The sequence below is a fragment of the Balaenoptera borealis genome (assembly GCF_965194805.1).
Source record: "Balaenoptera borealis genome assembly, chromosome: 6".
NCBI classification, from domain to species: Eukaryota; Metazoa; Chordata; class Mammalia; order Artiodactyla; family Balaenopteridae; genus Balaenoptera; species Balaenoptera borealis.
The window spans coordinates 33,775,903-33,798,277 of record NC_138863.1 but is presented as its reverse complement, the minus strand read 5'-3'; the positions used below and the strand labels follow the sequence as shown (position 1 = coordinate 33,798,277).

Below are 22,375 nucleotides of genomic sequence, written 5' to 3'. Positions count from 1 at the left end.
TTTATCTCGCCAAGATGTATACAAGACATCAGTATCTTTAATTCATGGCTGGCTACCTGCACAGGAAAACAAGTGGACAGAATGTGCTCTAGGACACTAATCTAAACCTATAGAAGAGTCTTTTATCCCTTTTGAGAAGTGATAAGGAGATTCATAATCTATGGTTTAGGTGGACACATAACAACCAAATATTTTTAAGAGTTTAAAAACTTTTAAATAGGCAGTGCTTCACTATACCCCAAACCTATCAAGTGTCAGAGGTCAAAACAAATCCCACAATGCCACATGACATGGGTTTAAAAAAGTCTTTATTGAGGAAAGGGGGTCCTTGCAACGAGAAAGAACAGATTCCCCATCCTTTCACGACCCATGGAGAGGCCCACCGTACGTGCAGCATGGGTCCATATTCTAGAGGAAGGGCCCTGACTCTACTATGGGTCCCCCTTTGATAGCATGAGCATGAGAAAGTGGGCTCATTGATGAGGCAATGAACAGGTTGTCTGGTACCAGGAAGTCTGAATTTGGGGTGCTAATTATGTACAAGAGTTGTCTGGGAATGCTGGTAGCCCAGCATCTTGGCTTAGGAGCCCATGAGCAATTACAGATTCTCTACAGGAGGGAAGGAGCCAGTGGTCCCTGGGGAGCTGAGTTTTGGTGAAACCCTTCTCACTAGAGAAAGGAGGTGAAGCCCCCTTCCCAAATCCCAGCTGCCTCATTGACAGGTAATCCAGAATGAGCACCTAGGGACACCTGTGGGCAATTCTGGTCATTGCATTAGAAAGCCCACAGGTGATATAATAGTGTCTGGGAATACTTTATAAAGTCTAATCTTGGCTGATGGTGAAACTGAAACAACCTCACACGTATCATTCTGGTGTTAATACCTTGTCCCGATCCAACTACATCATGAGCTACCAATACAGCCCCATCTGTGTAGACATGAATCAAACAGCAGCCTGGAAATAAAATTAGAAATCTGTTCTTCCTGCCATCTGTCCATGAATCTTTGTCAGTGAGGCAGTCACAAATGAAGTACCAAAAGTCCCTAAAATAAAGACAGTTTCATTCAAGTACGTACAGGATCAATGGGTTCATCAAAAGGTGTGTGCCACCTGTGAATAGCAAAGGTGCCACTCCATGAAAACTGTGAAGTAAAGAAAAGCCTACACGTACACTTTAGTGTTAGAATTTAGTCATGAGCTTTCTCTTGGTCCTCTTGCCATTTTCCACTGCACTAATACTTACAGTTCGAATGCCTGCTGGGCACTGTTCTCCTATCTCCCTCTTTCCTATTGTGAGGTTGAATTCAATGGGGAATGCTCTCACCCTGCTTCTTCTGCCCTGCGAAGCAATAACAAATTGACCCAAATTGTTAACACCCAGCAGAATTTAGAGCTACTTGTCCTTTGTTGGATTACTGGCTCTTTTTGCCCTCAGTTGTCATTTAGGGATTGCCACTCTGTCCTAGTGAGTGTGTGTTCTTGTTCCTCTGAGCATATTACTGTCAACTGCTTCTGGGGAGTAAAAAGCATGCAGAGAAAAGTAAGGAATAGAATATAGCAAAGTATAAAGAAAAAAAAATCATCCGTTATCTCATTGCTCACACCCTGTTATCATAAGAAAAATCAAATCGTGCTAATATATGTCCTCAGTCCCTTATCTGCAATTATGAATTCCAAAAAGCCCTGAAAACCAACGTGGTGGAGAAACCTGACTTGATCTCATCCAATGATGAGAGTCATAGTCTTTTAAAAAATCTCAGTGTGGATAATCATACACTTCACTGAGGAAATACAAGCTTGAATAGGGTATGTTGCCCCAGACTCTGCTGAAGATTTTATATAATATCTGGTAGACAGATCATATGATCTTTTAAATTGGAAAAATAAGAATCCCAAAATACATCTGGCCTAAAGGGTTTCATAAAAGGGATTATGAACATGTACATGTACCCAGTTGGAAAAATCAAATAATACAGGAAGGTACAAGATGAAGAGTGAAGTCTCCCCTGCCCACTTATCAGCCCTGTCTCTCTTCCTAAAGGTAACCACTGTCATCGTTTTCTTGAAATTCCTTCTAGAATTTATTTTTATGAATACGCCATAATTTTGTGAGATGATTTTTACAAAAGGTATAATATTATAAACATCATTCTTGGATATTTTCCCATAGCAGCATATAAAGCTCTACCTCATTTATTTTAATATCTGCCTAGCAGTCCATCATATAGATGCAGCATAATTTATTTAAGAAGTCCCAAATAAGGAACACTTTTTTTGGGGGGGTGCCCTCTTGTATGAATATCTCCTGAATCAGTGAGTCCGACCCCAGGTAAAGAAAAGAATGGAAAGAACAGCTCTGCTGGATGTACGCAGCCTTCCCAACCTTTTGTGGAGCTGGGACAAACCATTGTTTTCTGGATCTCAGGACAGCACCTCCTCCTCCAAGGTGTTATAGCATATATTTGTTATTTAAATTAGAATACATGTATTTTGAGAATTAAAAAATATGTGTATCACAAAATCATGGGGGCGTGGGTCATGAAGATTCCATCTATAAATGGAGTGGTCTGTGGGTTTCTATTTGAGGGCTCATTAGGAAGCAAAGGTAAAAGGTGGGGCCTCCCTCAAGGAGATGAGCAGGTAGAGAAAAGACGAGTTCTGAAGCTTCTAGAATAGTCAGAAACATCGGGGGAACACAGGAAAAAGCCCAATAGGCCAGTGATGCCTTCATACCTATCGCCAAGGGATTAGACAGTGAGTCAAAGGGGCCGTGGGAGGGACTCAGTGCAGTTGTGGAACACGAGACAAAGCTGCAAAGGCAGTTGGGCTTGGATGAGGGTCAAGGATGAGGCCCAGGCTCCGGGCAGGAGAGGAGCTGCCGAGAAGTGCCCACGTAAGTGTTTCCCTTGGTATAAGCAGAGGAGGGATGTGCCTGGGACAGGCTCAAACCTCTGCCCTCCTTCCAGACGCCAAGGGTGTCATGCTGTGACACCTACAAGCCTTGGGGTGAGGGCAGTGGGAGGGAAGAGAGGAAACGATGAGTGAGCTCTGTGGAAGTCGTTTTGGGGAAACCTGGGACATCCATCAAAAGGATACACAGTCACTAGAGTGCAGCTGAAGATGGGGTGGCCGAGCGTCAGTGTCGGGGAGCTCTGATGTGCGACCGTCGATGCCAGAAGGCGATCAGGGGAGGGAGGAAGTCCAATGTCCAGGGAGCCCCAGCTTAGAGACCGCAGGGAGTGGGCAGGTTGAGACGGGAGCCGTGGGGATTCTATCCCGGCTGACCAGTCGCTGTGCTTTGTTTGGCTTTCGGCGTCCACAGGTACAGCCCTTCCTCCCTTGGGTGCTTCCCGTCTCCTGACAGTGGCCCACGCTCACACCTCAGCTCTTTTCTTCTTCAGACTAAACGTTTTGAGTTTCTTCCATTATTTTAATGTTATAGCTCTCAATAACTGTTGTGGTTGACTTACTTGATACTCTCTGGTGAGTTCTATTGAAGAACCCCGAACTACTCATCTATCTGTTGAATGAATGATCCCTCCAAGGAAAGCAGCCGTATATGACCCTCTACCTGCCTGACCCGTGACTCCTTTATGGTGTGCTGTCACACACTGCATTTCAGCACATACTTATTGAGCATCTTTTATGTGTATTTTATGTGCTAGATACTAGGAGAATAGACATGCAAAGGCAGGAAACTTCGCCCCACAAGAAGCCAGTGGTCTGGCAGGGAGACCAGCTTGTGACAAGCCACGTGATTCAGAATGAGATGTTCAAGGTACTGGGAAAGAGAGCACCTGGCCTGTGGGAAGTGCTCACCAATTATGATGCTGAATGAACTGTGTAGGGAGTCTAGGCTCACACAGGGAGATTTCCTAGAGGAGGTGATGTCTGAGCAGGGATTCACTTCTAATGCACGGTGGAGTGGGAAATCACCCATGCTTGTAAATTAGTCTTGATAAAGCTCAGAGTAAGAACCAAAGATCCTCTCCTACAGGCTGAAATCTCCTGGGGTATAGTGTTTGAGCTTTGTGATGGTTGTTTTAGATTCTTAGTGGTATTTTCTACTTCTTTACAGACTCAAGGCTATATTCCACAGTGTTTATGGTGACAGAAGAATATCCTTCAGTGAACAAGAGCATTTGTATAACCAGGTGATAAATGCATGGGGATGATTCAGGCTTGGCCCAGTGTCACCCCAAATCCTAATCTGTCTATATTCCCAAGGTCCCCCCAAACAAGGAGACCTGCAAATGCTATGGCTTCTATTCATACGTTCATCCTGCTTTTAGCCTTTCTCTCATTCCCTGCATTAATGTTCCCTTTTCTTTTATGTGCAGTGACTCAACTGTCACATAGTGCAGTAGTGGGGCTTGATGAGAAGGTGCAGAAATCACATTGTCAGTGGAGCCTGTGGGTGAACACAGGGTTCTGTAGATATTTGAAACTGCAAGCTAGTCAATCACTGAATTTTTATTGCATGTAATGACTTTCCACACCTTATATTTCCCAAGTAGTAGGTGGTATCCTCCATTTATTATTATGTCATCCCTACCTTTAGAATAAAATGGATTGGAATAAAATGGAGAGGAAAAAAATAGAATCACAACTTTAAATGATTTGAGACTGTGAGTTCATGTTTATGGAATATTCCAGAAACCATTGTCATCTTCTTGACTATATGAGTTAGGAGACAAAGAGTAGAATAACACCCAGGAAAGAGTAGGAAGCTATAAATTTCTTGCTTCTTCTTAATAAATTAGGCAGCTGGGAAGCTATCTTTATGTTTAAGATGTTCCTTTTCTGTTGATCTTTCTTAGGAGTCACAATAGACCACTTTTTGTGGTTTTTGTACATAACTCTCAGTTTTTAAGATTGGTTATCAAAAACAATTCATTGGATTTCCTCTGAGTAGTTTGAGATTTTTTTCCAGTGGTTTCTTTTTTTTTTAATTGAAGTATAGTTGATTTACAATATTTCAGGTATACAGCAAGGTGATTCAGTTATACATGTATATTCTTTTTCGGATTCTTTTCCATTTTAGGTTATTACAAGATATCGAATACAGTTCCCTGTGCTATACAGTAGGTCCTTGTTGTTTGTCTATTTTAAGTATAGTAGCATGTATCTGTTAACCCCAAATCCCTAATTATTCCCTCCCCCCACATTTCCCCTTTGGTAACCGTAAGTTTGTTTTCTATGTCTGAGTCTATTTCTGTTTTGTAAATTTACAAGTTCCTTTGTATAATATTTTTAGATTCCACATATAAGTGATAGCAAATGATATTTGTCTTTCTCTGTCTGACTTACTTCACTTAGTATGATAACCTCCAAGTCCATCCATGTTGCTGGGAATGGCATTATTTCATTCTTTTTTGTGGCTGAATAGTATTTCATTGTATATATATATATACCACATCCTCTTTATCCATTCATCTGTTGATGGACATTTAGGTTCCGTGTCTTGGCTATTGTAAACAGTGCTGTTATGAACATTAGGGTGCATGAATCTTTTCGATTAGAGTTTTCATCTTTTCCGGATATATGTCCAGGATTGGGATTGCTGGATCATATGGTAACTCTATTTTTAGTTTTTTAAGGAACCTCTATACTGTTCTCCATAGTGTCTGTACCAATTTACATTCCCACCAACAGTATAGGAGGGTTCCCTTTTCTCCATACCCTCTAGTTTGAGATTTTTTTTGATTCCTTTATTATTAACTTTGACAAGATTCTTTATATAATTAATGGCATTAATGATTAACTGTTCTGCAAAGTTTTGTTTCAAGCCTTAATTTCTCATATTCTCCATCCAAATACCAATCCATGTTCAAACCTTGCCATTTATTTCTTCTCTCATAACATTTCTAGGATTCTATTCTCCTCTTTCAACAGCCATCCTTTTGTCTGAGCCTTAATTCTCTTAATCCAAACTACTGCAGTTGTTCAAATTCCAGAGTCTTCTCTAACCATTTCTATTTTAAATCCACCCCATAAAAGTGGCAGAAGCCACCTCCCAAAAAAACATCACTTTGCTTGCAACGCCCATAACAGAAACCTAGTGGATTTTCTTCAGTATACTGAACCCCGCCCTTTTCTTTTTTCGCCAAGTCACTTAATACCACCTCCTTTATGAAGCTCTTAAGATCACAGTCTGCCTAATTTTGGTTGGGCTACTAAAAATTGAACATATGCCTATAATGCCTTTTAAAAATGATCCTGAGGGCGGGCAAAGCAGCACGTGTGCCACGAAGATAACCTTGGGTCAGGGGCTGGTGATGGTCCCACTGAGGCAGGTGAGGAGTGGTGATGGTGACTCTGCAACTGCAGGTGGGAGCAAGTTAAAAAAAGGGGTCTCTCTTTCTTTGTTTGTCTATGTGTCTGCTCAGTACAGGATCCGTGTTTGACTCAGACATCAATCAGGAAATAATTTCTGCTGCCTCACTGGGCAGAATACAGCCCAACAGCACAGAATGCTGGGCCCCACTAGGAATAGACAGGTAGAAAGTAGAGCAGGTGAGCCCCTGGACGAGAGGCCAGGGGAGGAGCAGGAGGCATTCTTTGCAGTGAGTGGTGGTGGGAGCAGCCTCTGTGGAAACATGATGATAAGAAGACTAGGTATCTAGGAACTGAGAATAATTCGTGTAGTGCAAGAAGGGTCCTGAATCAGACATCCACAGAGCTGTGTGGGGTAAGAAAGATACTAGAAACATAAACATATTGAAAAATTGAAGCAGAGAAAGACCAAGGACAGTCTTTAGCTCTAACTGTCTGAAGACTCACCAATTCTTGGATGAGGGATGAACTGAAAATATCAAAGCACCACTGCATGTAATTTCTATCTTATTCTCTATATTTACATCTAAGTTACATAAAATTTTAAATGATTTCTAAAGATTCAGGGATGCATAATTAATTCTTGATATACTTCTGGGGGAAAAAAGAGCCCCTCCATGGGTTGTTATCAATAGATATTTGGATTGGGTGGCATCTCGAGAATCTTGTGCTCAGAGTTTGCAAGACTGATAAGTAGCTCCTCATAAAGCAATGCATTAAGGAAAACAAACAAACAAACAAAAAAGCCTGACTGACAAAATCCCACCCCCAGGGATTTTGATCTAACTGGTCTGAAGGGGAGATAAGTATCAGCATTCAAAAATCTCTCCAGGTGATAGTAATTGCACCAGGGATGAAGACCACTGCTCAAAAGAATGGTCTTTGCTGGGTCATTTCTGCCTGGGGGTGGCGGGAGTCCCAGGAGTGCCCCAAACACCATGGCTGGGGTAAGAGGAGTAGAGGCGACGATAAACACCATGAGTCCCACTTGTGGCCCGTATCCCAAGGGATAATCATGGCAGGTAGGTTGGCAGGAGATGGTATGTCACACTCTTAGGTGTACAAGGACACTGGGGAAGAACAAATTACTAATTATAATATATTTCTGAAAACTCTTCTGAATCCCCTTTAGAAGTCTTTGTAAAGTCTGAAGTTAAGCCCAAATAGCTTACTAGTGAAATATCAACAACTGAAGCATTATATACAGCCATTAATAGTTATGAGGATGGGGACTTCCCTGGTGGTGCAGTGGTTAAGAATCTGCCTGCCAATGCAGGGTACACAGGTTCGAGCCCTGGTCCGGGAAGATCCCACATGCTGCAGAGCAACTAAGCCTGGGCACCACAACTACTGAGCCTGCACTCTGGAGCCCACGAGCCACAACTACTGAGCCTGAGTGCCACAACTCCTGAAGCCTGTGAGCCACAACTACTGAAGCCCACACGCCTAGAGCCCGTGCTCCACAACAAGAGAAGCCACCACAATGAGAGGCCCACGCACCACAACAGAGTAGCCCCGCTTGCCGCAACTAGAGAAAGTCCACGCGCAGCAACCGAGACCCAATGCAGCCAAAAATAATTAAATAAATTAAAAATAAAAATAGAAGAAAAAAAGATTAAAAAAATAGTTATGAGGATGTTTTACATGATAAAAAATTACATAAATGGTGATGGGGAAAATTCTCTAAAATTGAATATATAAACAGAAACAAATGAATTTAGCTGTATGTAAAACTGATGCTATTACCGCAAAACATTAATCCAAGTAGATTTTGAACTCGATTTTCAGGCTATACACTCTCACTGGGATCGATTGTTAGAATAAAAAGAAAGCTTCAACTTTACTTAGTAAGTTTGTGGTTTGTAGTGCTGAGTGTAGTGATTCTGAAACTATTTTGTATGGGTGTTTACAGGACTGAGCAAATGAATAAATACATGTATATTTTTGGGAACCAGAGTTCTCAGTGTGGGTGAAGGGGGATACAAATATGGAATGGGGGAAAGTGAGGAAGAACCCTGTAGTTTTGGATTGAAATTAGAAGTATTAAAGAAATATGAACTCATTTCTTTTAAAAATATTTATTTCCTAGCTGAAAATAGGAAAGAGCAAAGACACCCCAGTAGCAATGAATACACCTAACACCAGATCTGGTTTCTCAATACCATTTCCCACTAAAAGTAACCAGGGCTCCTTGGAGAAAGTTCAATTCCAGATTTGGGACCAAGAAAGGATGCAATCTTGTTGAGTTAGAAAGTAAGAATGTGCTCAAAGGCTGATGGATTTATGTCAAAAGGCTACAGGAGGCAGCTTGAAGGGACTTCTACAGGCAAATGTGGAACAATCTGAGCGTCAAAAATCATATGGTTGGAAAGGATTTTGACACATTAATTTTTTTAAAGTCCATATTGATACAAAAAATTTAAATTTCTTTACAGAAGAATGTCAAGTAATAAATGTAAAATGTATAATAAAGTTAGAAAAAATCACCAGGCAAGAATCATCAGTGATATTAAAACCAATGAATGGGTGGGGCTTCTCTGGTGGCGCAGTGGTTAAGAATCCGCCTGGTAATGCAGGGGACATGGGTTCGAGCCCTGGTCCGGGAAGATCCCACGTGCCACGGAGCAGCTAAGCCTGTGCGCCACAACTACTGAGCCCACGTGCCACAACTACTGAAGCCTGTGCTCCTAGAGCCCGTGCTCCACAACAAGAGAAGCCACCGCAATGAGAAGCCTGTGCACCGCAACAAAGATTAGGCCCCGCTTGCTGCAACTAGAGAAAGCAATGAAGACCCAACGCAGCCAAAAATAAATAAAATAAATTTTAAAATAAATAAATAAATTAAACCAATAGGTGAAAGATTTGGGAGGAACAGAATATTCATTCAGTCTGAAACTATCACTCCACGGATAGCATATTCACTACAAAGGGGAAAAGATACCTTTGCATAGGATAAACCTGGCAGTACCACTTTAACCAAATGATCAAACTTAATATCACTGATAATGGGGCACATTAAGGTCTTGTGCCTCCAGATGTGTGGTGCTCAAAAGACATTTCTGATGTTCCTGCCAAAAATGTTTACCCTGAATCCAATCAGGAGGGGAAAACCATCAAATCCAAACAAAGGGATATTCTGCTGAACGGCCCTCCTGGCTCTTCAAAAATATCGATGCCATGAAAAAAATATCTGAGACTGTTTTAGAATAAAAGAGATAAAAGAGACATGCAGTGTATGATCCTGGATTCAATCCTGGACCAGAAAAAAACAAACCAAAAAATCCCAGGACATTATTGAGTCAATTGGAGAAATTTGAATATGACTCATGTATGAGAGAAATTGTATTATGTAATGTTAAATTTCCCAAGAATGATTGTGTTGTGATTATGAAGGAAGATACTGTAGGAATACGTGTGTGTGTGTTTAACTTTTTATTTCCTTCTGATGTTTTGCTATTTAAATTTTTTATTTTGAAGAATTTCAAGCATTCAGAAGAACGAACACTGATAGAGGAGGGTGGGGTAGGGGAGAGAGAGAGAGAGAAGGGCACAAATATGGCAAAATATTAATAATTGGTGAATCTAGGGGAAGAGCATATAGGTTTTCATTTTTCCAAATGACTGAAATTTTTCAAAAAAATTTAAATAGTAAAACATAAGAGAAACATGTTAAATAGTTTCCAAAGAACATTTAAGAGGTAGTTGGGAGGATTTTCTGCAGGAAGTGAGGGTGAGAGATTGAGAATGCCACTTAGTTTTCTGTCTTCTGTGAGTAAGTAAATGATAATAAGGTCATTATTTAAGGTCAAAAACAGAATAAGAAATTGGTCTAAGGAGGAGGATGGTTAGTTGAGTTTTGATCTTGTTGATTTTAAGGTGTCCATGGCCCAACCAAATGAAATATCTTAGATAATAGAAGTCAGATCTTCATGGGAAAGGTCAGAGCTAAAGTGGATAATTACCAGCATGGAGAGGGTAGAGGAATGATGAGAGACAATGAGAGCACCAATGAGACCTTAAAGAAAGTGAAGAGCAATGAGCTACGGGATCCAGGGGAATTCTAACATTTAAAGCAGTTCATAATCTAGGCATCAAGGAGTCTGGGAGACCCCGCAGCATTCGCCAATATCCAGTTCTCTTCCTTTCTAAGTGTGTAGCTAGCTACTTTTCTCAGTTTCTCCTGCCTCTAGGTGAAATCATGTGACTGAGCTCCAGCCAATGGAATGGCGGCAGGTACCTTCCCCTGCTTCTAGGTGATATCATGTGACCAAGCTCTGGTCAATGGAGTTGGGGGCAGGCAGCTTTCCCTGCTTCTAGGTGACATCATGTGACCAAGCTCTGGCCAATGGAATGGGGGCAGGATCATATGCATCTTTCACTCTCCCTGACTTCCCATCTGTGCAGTTGGAAGCTGAAGACTCCAAGATGGCTGAGCCACACAATGTTGGAGGGTGGATCCCTGAATCATGCGTGGAGAAGAGCCACCTAGGAGAACATTCACATTGATTTGCCCAATCAAGAAATCAACCTTGGTTGTGCTAATCCATTAAGCTTTGGGGGTTGTTTGTTGAAGCTGGTAGACTTACTTATGCAGGACATAGTTTATCTGGGAGAAAGGTCCTTTTTATTTGGGAGAAAGGTCTATACCTTTATACTCTAAGGGGTCTGGATTTCCAGAAGAATAATAGGACTAGGTAGAGATGGAGGAGCCAGAGAGAAATTAAAGAAGGAACAAAGAGGCATAAAGAGAAACTCGATAGATTAATGTCAGAGAAGCCAGGAGAGTAGAGTTGCAAGGACCAAACGGTCTGCAGTGTAGAAGGCAGCAGAGATGTCCAGAAAGAGCTGAAGAGTCTCTCACATCAGAGGACTAGTAGGCCACTGGTGGCCTTGGCAGAAGCAGTAAGTTGAGGCATAAACGGGAAGGAAGGAAGTAGACAGGGTAGGAAATTGCTATAAAAACTTGTCTCTGAAGGGAAGAAGAAAGAAACAATAGCTAGAGGAGGAAGCAGAATCAAGAGAGGGTTACTTTTAAGGATGGGATGGACTTGAGTTTATCAGAATGAGGCAGTAAAGAGATGGAAGTTAAAGGTATGGAACATAGAAGGGATAATTGTGGAGAGTGAGTGGAACAAGGGAGCCGGTGTCAACACTGACCCCGGAAAGGAGGGAGGAGCCCTCACCATCCGAGACTGCATGCATGATGGAGGTGGGGAGGGGAGATGGGGATCGGGGCAGTTCATACCTGATGGGCCTCTATGATTGTTATTACTTTTTTATGAAGTAGGAGGCAGCTATTATCTGGGAAGAAGGGGAGGAGGACTTTTGGAGGAGACTAGAGGAAACTGGTACAAATCGGGGCTGGGCTTTGCCTTTTTCTTGATGTTTAATGTTTGACTGAGCATTAGCTTTTATACCTGGGTTCCACAGCTATAAATCAAGAACATGACAACACCTCATTTAGAAATGCATCATGACGTAAAAATCGTGACTAGAAATGTACCCACCTGTGTTAATGCTGCATCCTGGCTTGACAGGTATATATGTCCACTTCTTTATCCTCTGCCTTTGGTGCCACATAATAATGTTTCTGTCCTCCTAAGTGTGTTTCCCCTGCTAAACACAGCAAGCAGATGAGGGTCTTATATTTATTTTTATTAAAAATTTTTTTAAATTTATTAAAAAAATTTTTTTGGCGTTGCCTTGCAGCATGCGAAGTCTTAGCTCCCCGACAGGGATCGAACCCGGGCCCTCGGCAGTGAGAGCGCAGAGTCTTAAGCACTGGACCGCCAGGGAATTCCCACAGGGTCTTATGTTTAGAGCTACTTCATTTAAACATATTCAAAACACAATACAGCGCATTTTACTAAGTGTTACTATTATTTTCTTCTAGGTCATGGGAGTAACATTTGGTTTCCTATCTTGATTACAAAGAATCATTTTAATTTGGCAAAGTTTTCACAGGCAGCTATTATTATACACAGGAGAATTGAGCGATTATGTGCAATTTAAAATCTCCCACATGTTTGGCTCCATTTCCCTATCTGCTTTCATTGGCGTATTCTCAAGAACTAGAAACTAATTATTACTGACTTGAGCAAAAAGTCAGTGATCAGATAAGAATAAATAATAAGATGTTCTCACCCAAGGGTGAATCTACTTCTGCAGTGAAACTGCCCAGAGGGCAGGGGTGGCTTTACCCAGCACAAGACTAGCACTTCAGCAGTCACACCCAGCCAGTCATTCATCTTGCATCTATCTACTAGAAAGATTAAACCCAAGCCACAACCAGCACCCACTGAAAGAGGCCTCTTTAGGTGTGGAGAAAAGGGAACCCTCTTACACTGTTGGTGGGAATGTAAACTGATACAGCCACTATGGAGAACAGTATGGAGGTTCCTCAGAAAACTAAAAATAGAACTACCATATGACCCAGCAATCCGACTCCTGGGCCTATATCCAGACAAAACTATAATTCAAAAAGATACATGCACCCCTATGTTCATAGCAGCACTATTCACAATAGCCAAGACATGGAAGCAACATAAATGTCCATTGACAGATGAATGGATAAAGAAGATGTGGTACATATATACAATGGAATACTACTCAGCCATAAAAAAGAACAAAATAATGCCATTTGCAGCAACATGGATGCAACTAGAGATTATCGTACTAAGTGAAGTAGGTCAGAGAAAGACAAATACCATATGATATCACTTATATGTGAAATCTAAAATATGACACAAACGAACCTATCTATGAAACAGAAATAGAATCAGGCACATAGAAAATAGACTGGTGGTTGCCAAGAGGGAGGGCGATGGGAGAAGGTTGGACTGGGAGTTTGGGTTTAGCAGATGCAAACTGGTATACACAGAATGGGTAAACAACAAGGTCCTACTGTATAGCACAGGGAACTGTAGTCAGTATCCTGTGATAAACCATAATGGAAAAGAATATGAAAAAGAATGTATATATATATAAATGAGTCACTTTCTGTACAGAAGTAATTAACACAACATATGTAATTCAACTATACTTCAATAAAAAGTTTAAAAAATATATTAAAAAATTTAAAAAGAAGAAAGAGGGCCTCTTTAAAACCCACAGGGACCTCAGCTGTGAAGAATAAATGGTTGTATGTGAGGGGGAGAGGGGAGGGAAGGAGTGGAGGATAAAATCTTTTTTTTCTAAATTTCACCGAAGTGGGAAATAAAAACTTCAGAAATCTATAATTAATCTTAGGTAGTAGAATATAAAGCTTGTTTGCCTTCAAGAAGCTGGAGATGGTGCAGAAAAGTATCAGGACAATTGGAAAGAAGCATTTAATGATCAACCCATCAACATAAATTTTTTTTTTTTTTAACAAATTTTTTAAAAAATTAATTAATTTATTTATGGCTGTATTGGGTCTTCGTTTCTGTGCGAGGGCTTTCTCTAGTTGTGGCAAGCGGGGGCCACTCTTCATCGCGGTGCACGGGCCTCTCACTATCGCGGCCTCTCTTGTTGCGGAGCACAGGCTCCAGACGCGCAGGCTCAGTAATTGTGGCTCACGGGCCCAGTTGCTCCGCAGCATGTGGGATCTTCCCAGACCAGGGCTCGAACCCGTGTCCCCTGCATTGACAGGCGGATTCTTAACCATGGCTCACGGGCCCAGTTGCTCCGCGGCATGTGGGATCTTCCCAGACCAGGGCTCTAACCCGTGTCCCCTGCATTGACAGGCGGATTCTTAACCACTGTGCCACCAGGGAAGTCCCAACATAAATTTTAAATTGACCTGGTACCAAAAAATATTTATATATGGGCAGCTTTTGAATTCATACCCCTGAATATCTAGGATGGGTATCCTGGAATTATTAGGTTCATCCAATTTTAGTTCTCTCTGTGATAGAAGTCTGGGAATTTAATAGTAACTCCAATGAAAAGTGTTGCCAAAGATTCTGTTTTCAGGCCTCTGTTTCTATCTCTTCTCCCTCCAGCTTCTGCCATGAGTTTGGTGGCTATAATTTTCCTTAATAAATCATAGGACCAATTCCTTCTCTCTCCACCCCTTTACTTCAGATTCTGGTCTTAGAGTATTTGTCTTTGTATTTGGAAATCTCTGAAGAACTAGGTGTGATATATGTTTTAAAAATGGATTTTCAGATATTATTCTCTCCTTTGGTGATGCCATTCACTCACATGGCTTCTCCCAAACGTACACCTCCAGCCTCAGCATTTCTCAAAGCACCAGAATTTCCTTCTAACTGCCTGTGGACAGTACCCTCAAATGGCTTGCTGGCCCCTTGAACTCTCATCTTCTGCCAATCTCTAATTTCAAGGTTTTCTTTGATTCTTTTTACTCTTCACACCTAGTCAGCGACTTGTACCTGTATTCTCCTCTCTACTCCAAGGTGCCAGCCATCATCTCTCACTTGGCATACTATAATGACCTTTGACCTTGTTTCCAGTGGACACTCCCACTTACATCCAAACTGCACTGCCAGGTTCACTGAAGGGTAATTTTGATCCTATCATCTTCCTATTCAAACCCTCAAATGACTTCCATATTCTATGGAACCAGTACTATGTTTTGGCCAAGGATTCAGTGTCCTTCATAAAACCTCCCACTCCTCTCTGAGTCTGATGTTCTGGATGGTCCATCTCTTTACTAACTTCCATGAGAAGAATTAAGATGAGTCAATTGCACCCAAGTTCTATAGAAGCAGCATCGTTGATTAAAATCGCATCAGTATTTTAAAAACTTGCATGATGAAAAGGGACTTAAGAATTGACCTTCAGTGACTTGATCAAAGGTTGAAATGCCTCCTCCACATTTCTTTGTTCTCATTTTTTGTCAGGTCTGATGAATGACCTGTGTTGTATTGCATCCCGTGGGTGGTAACAAACAAAAGGTATTATCGATATAGTGTAATTCAAGATTCCTGACTTTGGTCGCCTCCACATTCTCGCACTGAAAACCAAATGCAATGTTAACCGTCACTCCAGGAATTTCCTAGGACAGCACAGATTTCAGACACAATGTCCTAGTGCCTCAAACCATGTATCTTGACCTGGTACAGCTCAGAAAATATGACCATCACATAATGGAATCCCATCACGTGCATACTTCACTTTCCTATGAACTTCAACCTTCACTGAAACTGAGTCTCCTCTATCACCTTTAATCCTCATAGCCACAAACATTCTGGAGGCTTAATTTAGATTAGTCTAATCCCTGCAGGCGAGCAGGTGGTCTTTAGAATTCTCCCTCCACCCCTAGCCAGGAATTTGATGGGAATGTTAAAGGAGAATGATTTCAATACTCGGACACCTGCATAGAAACTTAACCTTTGTTCCGTATTTTAAGTCACGTTGTTCTCAGACTTTAGTTTGCATAAACATTACTGAATAGGATCATATGTATAAAATCTTGTGTTCTGGACTTTATGGACAATTCAAGGGATTTTTCAAGGTTACTTTTAAAATTTATTTTTCAAAATTAAACAACACAAATGAAACAGAATCAAAATGTATTTGATGGAGAGTCTTGCCCCCATCATGAGTAACATGTCAGAAGGGAATGAAAATGTATAGCAGCAAGGTCCCTGTCAGCCAGGGACAACATGCCCTGGGATGATGCGTGGGGTTTCTTGTAGGGTAGAGCATGGGGTTTGAACACCAGCTCAGCTCTGCCACCACTAGCTCTGTGACCTCAGGCAATTCACTAGAACTCTCTAAGCCTCAGTGTCTTCATCATAAAATGCCAACCTAAGAGGGTTCTTCGCTCCCTCAAATTCATTCTGAAATAAGGCTTAGTACAAATAAATAATCTAAGGTTCTAAGGTTGTGAGGAGGGTTACATGTGGTCCTGTGTATAAAGGCCTTTGGAAAATAGCACCAGGGAGTAGCAGCTGCCACTATGAAAACACCATGAGAATCTGAGACACTCTGGTCATACCACCTGGTCCTATGCAGATGGTCTTTCTACTTCACTGCCATTATCATGGGTCATCCTGAGTTTTTATCAGGTGGACCACACCAGGCAATGCCAGGGCCTTGGAGGCATCAGTGGGACTGGGAAGGAAACAGAACCACAAAGGAGCCAAGTGTTACATGGGATGTCATGGCCCTCTTATGTGTGAACAGAATCTCAAGAACCCCAGTGTAATTCACAGGAGCACCAACACGGCAGTGTATTAAAACCGTGCTAACACTATGGAAGTGGAAAACATTGGTTTCATTGGATGCTGAGGATGACAAAAAAGGGCGTCCGCAGGGGAGCATTTTGTTATTCTCACCTTCCACTGAAGGCATATCCTTGAGGTTTCTGAAACCAATGCTCAGTTGGTGACACATCTGGGAACTCAGGCTCCTTTGAAGATGGACATTCAGAAAAACAGTAGAGAGAATTATAGCTCTTTGGGATCTCATGAGCTGAGGAAGTTATTGTCATCCTTTACATTCTCGGGTAGCAATGGCCAGCTCTTCATACACCAGCTCCTTATCTTGGCAGGAATACACTCTTTTACCTGTTCCCAAACCCAGTTTTCTTTCTTCTTTAGACATTTTCTTTTACCAAGCTAAATGCTGGGATTGCTTTTTTGTGAACTACTTTGATGTACTGAGTTGGGTAGATTGTTAATAGATAATTATGCCTTTATAATACCTGCTAGATATTTCTGGCTTTCCAACTCTGCCCTTGTTTACTTACATGATTTTAGCATGTGGTGCTGGTTGCACACCCAGGAAGCGTTCTCCTGCTAAGACAGGCATGTCATCACAAAATACAGCCTCTCCTGTGGCATCTTTAATACTTAACTGGTGCGTGATGGAGCATCTACCTGGGTCTTGGAGGGGCTGCTGAGGATCTACACTCTGTGTTTACAAAAACAAAGCCAATCACAAAGCAAATCAACCAAGCAGGAGTGTTGATGAGATAGAGACATCCACTAAGAAATGGGTAGATCTTTCCCTAGTCTATGTGAGAAAGAACTTTCCAAACTAGTCTGTTCAACTTAAACTGGATTTTTCTTCTTCCTCGTTGTCTACCAGTGTGAAGCTGAGAGGGTAGGTGTGATGAAGATGAGTTGGGGTGGGGACTGGACCACGAGAGAAGATGGATTTGGGACAGCGAATATGTGGGAAACTCTGCTTTTCTGAGAAAGCATACATGTTTCATAAAACAGATCTTAGTGAAAGACCACTTGAGGTAAACATTTCTAATACTGGCAAGTGGAAGGCCATGTGCTCTGGTCAACGTCATCTGACAACTTTGGAAGCCAGCCTGTGCAATATCTCCCTCCAGGCAGGCAGTGCTGATCAAACGAGGGTCACGTAGGAAACTGGGAGACAGGAGTTCTAGTCCCGGTTCTGCTGTATTAATTTTGGGAAGGAGTTTTTGTTCATTTGCTTGTTTGCTTTAAGCCCTTTGGGCTTCAGTTTCTAAACCAGCAAAAGTGCAAGATTAGATCCATGCTTCTCAACTAAAAAACATTTGAACTTATAAACCGAGAGCGGAGAATTTCCTATTGACCTGGGACTCTGAATTTGGAGGTGGAGTGAGGATAGAATTCCATTCAGGCAAATGGGGCAACATGTAAAAGAAGATCTTTAAGGAGTGTCAGTTCTTACCTTCTGTAATTCCATGTAACCAGAGGAATTCCATGTAACACAGGGAATACTCCTGTCCCCTGCAGACGTCTTCCAGAGATCCTGGGGATGAACACCGGGCAGATCTCCAAATAACAGGCTCTTTTGTGCCATCTGGAAAACCTATGTGGGCCAACAACCAACCCAGCCACAGCAGATCAGTCAGTGCCAGTGGGAGAACCAGCTTTCTGATCTGGGAAACAACTTTGACCACTGCTCTGCCCTCTCTCCCCTGTTCGTCCCAGGTCTATAGCAGTGGGTTGGTCTGGGGTCCTGAGGACCACGTGCATGTGACCGTCTGTCATACATGCATACAACAATAAGTCTTTCTGCTTCCAGCCACAAAATCCTTTCCCCCTGCATTTGTCTCAGGCTTCCTGCTGCCTTTGGTTGTATTTTTGTCCTTCAGATCTGTCTTTAGTGTTCATTTTTGTGAGATTTTATTAGCATAAAAACATAACAGATCTATAGGGAGGGTGGGAGGGAGAGGCAAGAGGGAGGGAGGGGATATGGGGATATATGTATACATATAGCCGATTCACTTTGTTATACAGCAGCAACTAACACAACATGGTAAAGCAATTATACTCCAAAAAAATGTTTTAAAAAGTCAATATAATTTTTTTAAAAAGTATAACTTCACGGATAATTAAAGAAATGCTAATCAAAATAATAAGATACCCTTTTTTCTAAACTGTCAAATATTAGAAATATATATGTTAGAAATATATATACTGTATATATACAATATATATAAAATATATATATACCCAGTGTTGGTAAGGGTGTGATGAAGTAAATGTAATCATACTCAGTTGCTGAAAGTGTAAGTGGAAATAATCTTCCTAAAGGCTACAAGTATTAAGGACCTAAAAAGTGGACAGAAACTTCACTTCTAGGAACTAATTGGAATTGGACATAAGTGGAAATGAATGCAAAGATTTATGTACTAGAACATTCACTATAATATTATTGTTCTCAATAATGAGGGATTGGCTACATAAATTATAGCACATCCATCTGAATAAAAAAACATAGCCATTAAAATTTTTTTTTTTTTTTTTTTTTTTTTTTTTTTTTAGTGAATTCACATGTTTTCTTTTATTTATTTATTTATTTTTGGCTGCGTTGGGTCTTCGTTTCTGCGCGAGGGCTCTCTCCAGTTGCGGCGAGCGGGGACCACTCTTCATCGCGGTGCGCGGGCCTCTCACTGTCGCGGCCTCTCCTGTTGCGGAGCACAGGCTCCAGACGCGCAGGCTCAGCAGTTGTGGCTCACGGGCCAAGTTGCTCCGCGGCATGTGGGATCCCCCCAGAGCAGGGCTCGAACCCGTGTCCCCTGCATTGGCAGGCAGACTCTCAACCACTGCGCCACCAGGGAAGCCCTAAAATTGTTTTTGAAAAATATTTAGTGACATGGAAAAATGTTCATGATACAATATAAAGTGAAAAAAGAAACATGTCTGATTATATATAAAACGTAATCATCACTTGGTAAAAATATGTGTTTTATTTATTCACATATTTATATACACCCTAAAAACTCTTAAGACTAGAGGAAATCTATTAAAGTCATAATGATGTGTTAAGAAAAACTATCCAAGGCTTGGAAAAAAGAATGACTGTATGTCCTTTCCATGTCATATCAAAACAGTCTAGCAGAGCCGCTCAGGGATTATCTGATTCTCTAGGGGAACATTCCTTTGTTTAAGTTATTGTAGTTGTCCCCTCTTATCTGAAGGGACTGTATTCCAAGACCCCCAGCGGCTGCCTGAAACTGCAAATAGTACTGAACTCTATACATATTGTTTTTTTCCTATACATACATACCTATGAAAAAGTTCATAAATAAGGCACAGTAAGAGAATATCCAGATTGCCAACATCACTACTCTTGCTCTTTGGGACCATTATGAAGTAAAATAAGGGTTACTTGAACACAAGCACTAGAATACTGTGGATAACCGAGATGGCTACTAAGTGAATAAAGGGAAGGAAACGCCGAACTAAGGGGTGATTCACGTCCCTGCCAGGATGGAGTGGGACTCCGAGAGATTTCATCACGCTCCTCAGAATGGTGCACAATTTAAAACTTATGAATTGTTTATTTCTGGAATTTTCCATTTAATATTTTTGGAGTGCGATTGACCAGGGGTAACTGAAACCACAGAAAAGTGAAACTGCAGATAAGCAGGATGACTGTCTTTACTATTGATTGAGAGCCTGGACTCTGTGAAGTTACATGACAACATGTGGATTTTTTTCCGCAGTAGCTAATCAAGTTATATCTGCTCTTAAAGATTATGGTTTTATTCTCTGCAAGATGGGAACCATCTTTTTATCTAAACTAGCGGTCTTCCTTCCTTGTTCTCTCAGTGCATGTACACTCAGTCTCTCAACTTCACTTTCGTTCAGTTTTCTCATCTAGCTGCTTCCTTCAGTGATGAGTTAAATAAATCTTTCATGTGTGCTTAGTTTAGATTTGTATGAGAATCAAGTTTTTAATATTTTCAGAATACTTTGACTGGGGCTGTATACTGGAGGTAGGTTTATAAGAGATTTCAGTGTTCTTCCTTACATCCTTCCATATTTGTCAAACAGCCATGAAAGGACATGTTTCACTTTTATAAAAAAAGCACAAATGTATGTGTATATGCGTATACGTACATTCTAAGTTGATTTTTCAGTCCATACTTGACCTGGTCCTATACCCAGTGAAGGGCTTACCTCCCCGATGATTTCCACATGTGGCTTTGCAACTGACAGGGCAGACTCTGACTCCAGGGGACAGATAAGAAAAGGTGTTATTATGCTCTCGGAACACTAATTTGTGTTGCTGGAGAAGTACAGGTAGGTTGATAAAATCCATTTCCACTGTCAGCTGAGCTGGACGGGGGACAAACTTCTTTAGTGGGAGCTGAGGACAAGTGCCTGAGTAAGCACACGCCCCCTCCCGCCCCCTTCATCAGTGGAAACTGGAGTCTGAGTCCTGAGTGCGGGGCTGGAAGCACAGGAAGGTCTGAGACCCAGGGGAAGGCGGAGAGGACCACAGGAGGAAAGGGGGCCAAGCATGAGAAAGAGCGGGAGGCAGCAGACTGGAGGGGAAGCCCGCCGAGACCCCAGTGCCCCCCTGTAGGCTGGGAAGGGGGCTGGTTCAGCCTAGCCTTTTGCACCCGCACTCTGAATTTATCTTTCATCTTCCCCTCCCAACTTCACCTCATTTTCCAACCCCATAGCCATGCAGCTGACATGACTATGGTCGCTGGTATTTGCTTAGAAATGCACATGAGAATTTCTGGCAGTTTCTTACTTTTGTTGCTCTCCTTTGCCTAATTTATTGACTATTGGAAACAATTCTTAGTGAAAAATCCAGTTTCGAGTGCTTTAAATGCTGTCTTCCTGCAGAGACAGCTGCCCCACTCAGTAATAACCTAGGAACAGAGGTGCTGTCATCCACTGGGCTCTGTGGTACATATTCTGGCCTGGAGACACCACCTAGCCAGCGACCACCTGATTTCTCATTGTCACTAAGGCCAGGACTGATAACACATCTGTTTTCCTGGTTCTGTCACGTCAGAAACCACATCAGAGAAAAAGCCACTTCCCTAAAACTAGAACATAAATTACACCGAGGCAGGCGAGAAGGTCTTTGCTGCCCCCTGTTGATAGGCTTCTACTAACCCCTAACATTTTATTTCAGACGTTTAAGCATATGCTACTTGGTTTCAGTATTTTTACTATTTGAGAGTTCTGGTCCTGGTTTTGCCACCCATTCACTGTGAGACCTTGTTGAAATAATTAAATTTCTTTGGACCTCAACCCTCCTCACCTATACCACAAGCTTATTAGTCTCTTTCAATGATATGATTTGTGATGCTGAGGATCCTAGGTTTTTAGAACTTTTAAAGAAGATGGATAAGAAAATAGTGCAATGACCTAAAGCCCTCTAATGATGTAGATCAACACCTAATCTGTTATTATTGTTTGCACCTAGGCATTTATAAAATATTTGCTGCAAACTCTATTTTTATTATGTTGAATCCAATTCAAGATAAAAATAAAGTAACTAAAACAAATGAAAGTGGACATCATAAACTTCATAATCTTATACCTTTCTAAAGACAGAAATGAAAACAGAAACTAGGACTTGATCTGGTTTAAGGCTTGCATGTGTTTCTCCAGAAAGAAAATGATCATTTAAAGGAATTTACTGCGTTCCTTCTTGTTGGGGGGTGGGGGAAGAAGCATTAATTTAAAGGCACCATATACTACTGAAACAACCTTATACTTTATTAATCCAGGAGTATTCTTATTATAAAAATGCATTCTAAAGTTAAAATGAAATTGAAAATAGTCACACATAGTATCGTGACTCTCCCATGATATGGTTATATCCAGATGTATCTA

General features: G+C 41.4%; 1 protein-coding gene across 1 annotated transcript in view; it reads left to right on the top strand.

Annotated features, from left to right (window-relative positions):
- Nucleotides 1–22,375, top strand: part of LOC309631111 (uncharacterized protein) — a 208,653-nt gene that overhangs the window by 175,881 nt on the left and 10,397 nt on the right. The window contains exon 5 of the mRNA XM_082397191.1: nt 4,081–4,156. Coding sequence (XP_082253317.1) covers nt 4,081–4,156 — 76 coding nt within the window. The remainder of the gene's footprint in view (nt 1–4,080; nt 4,157–22,375) is intronic.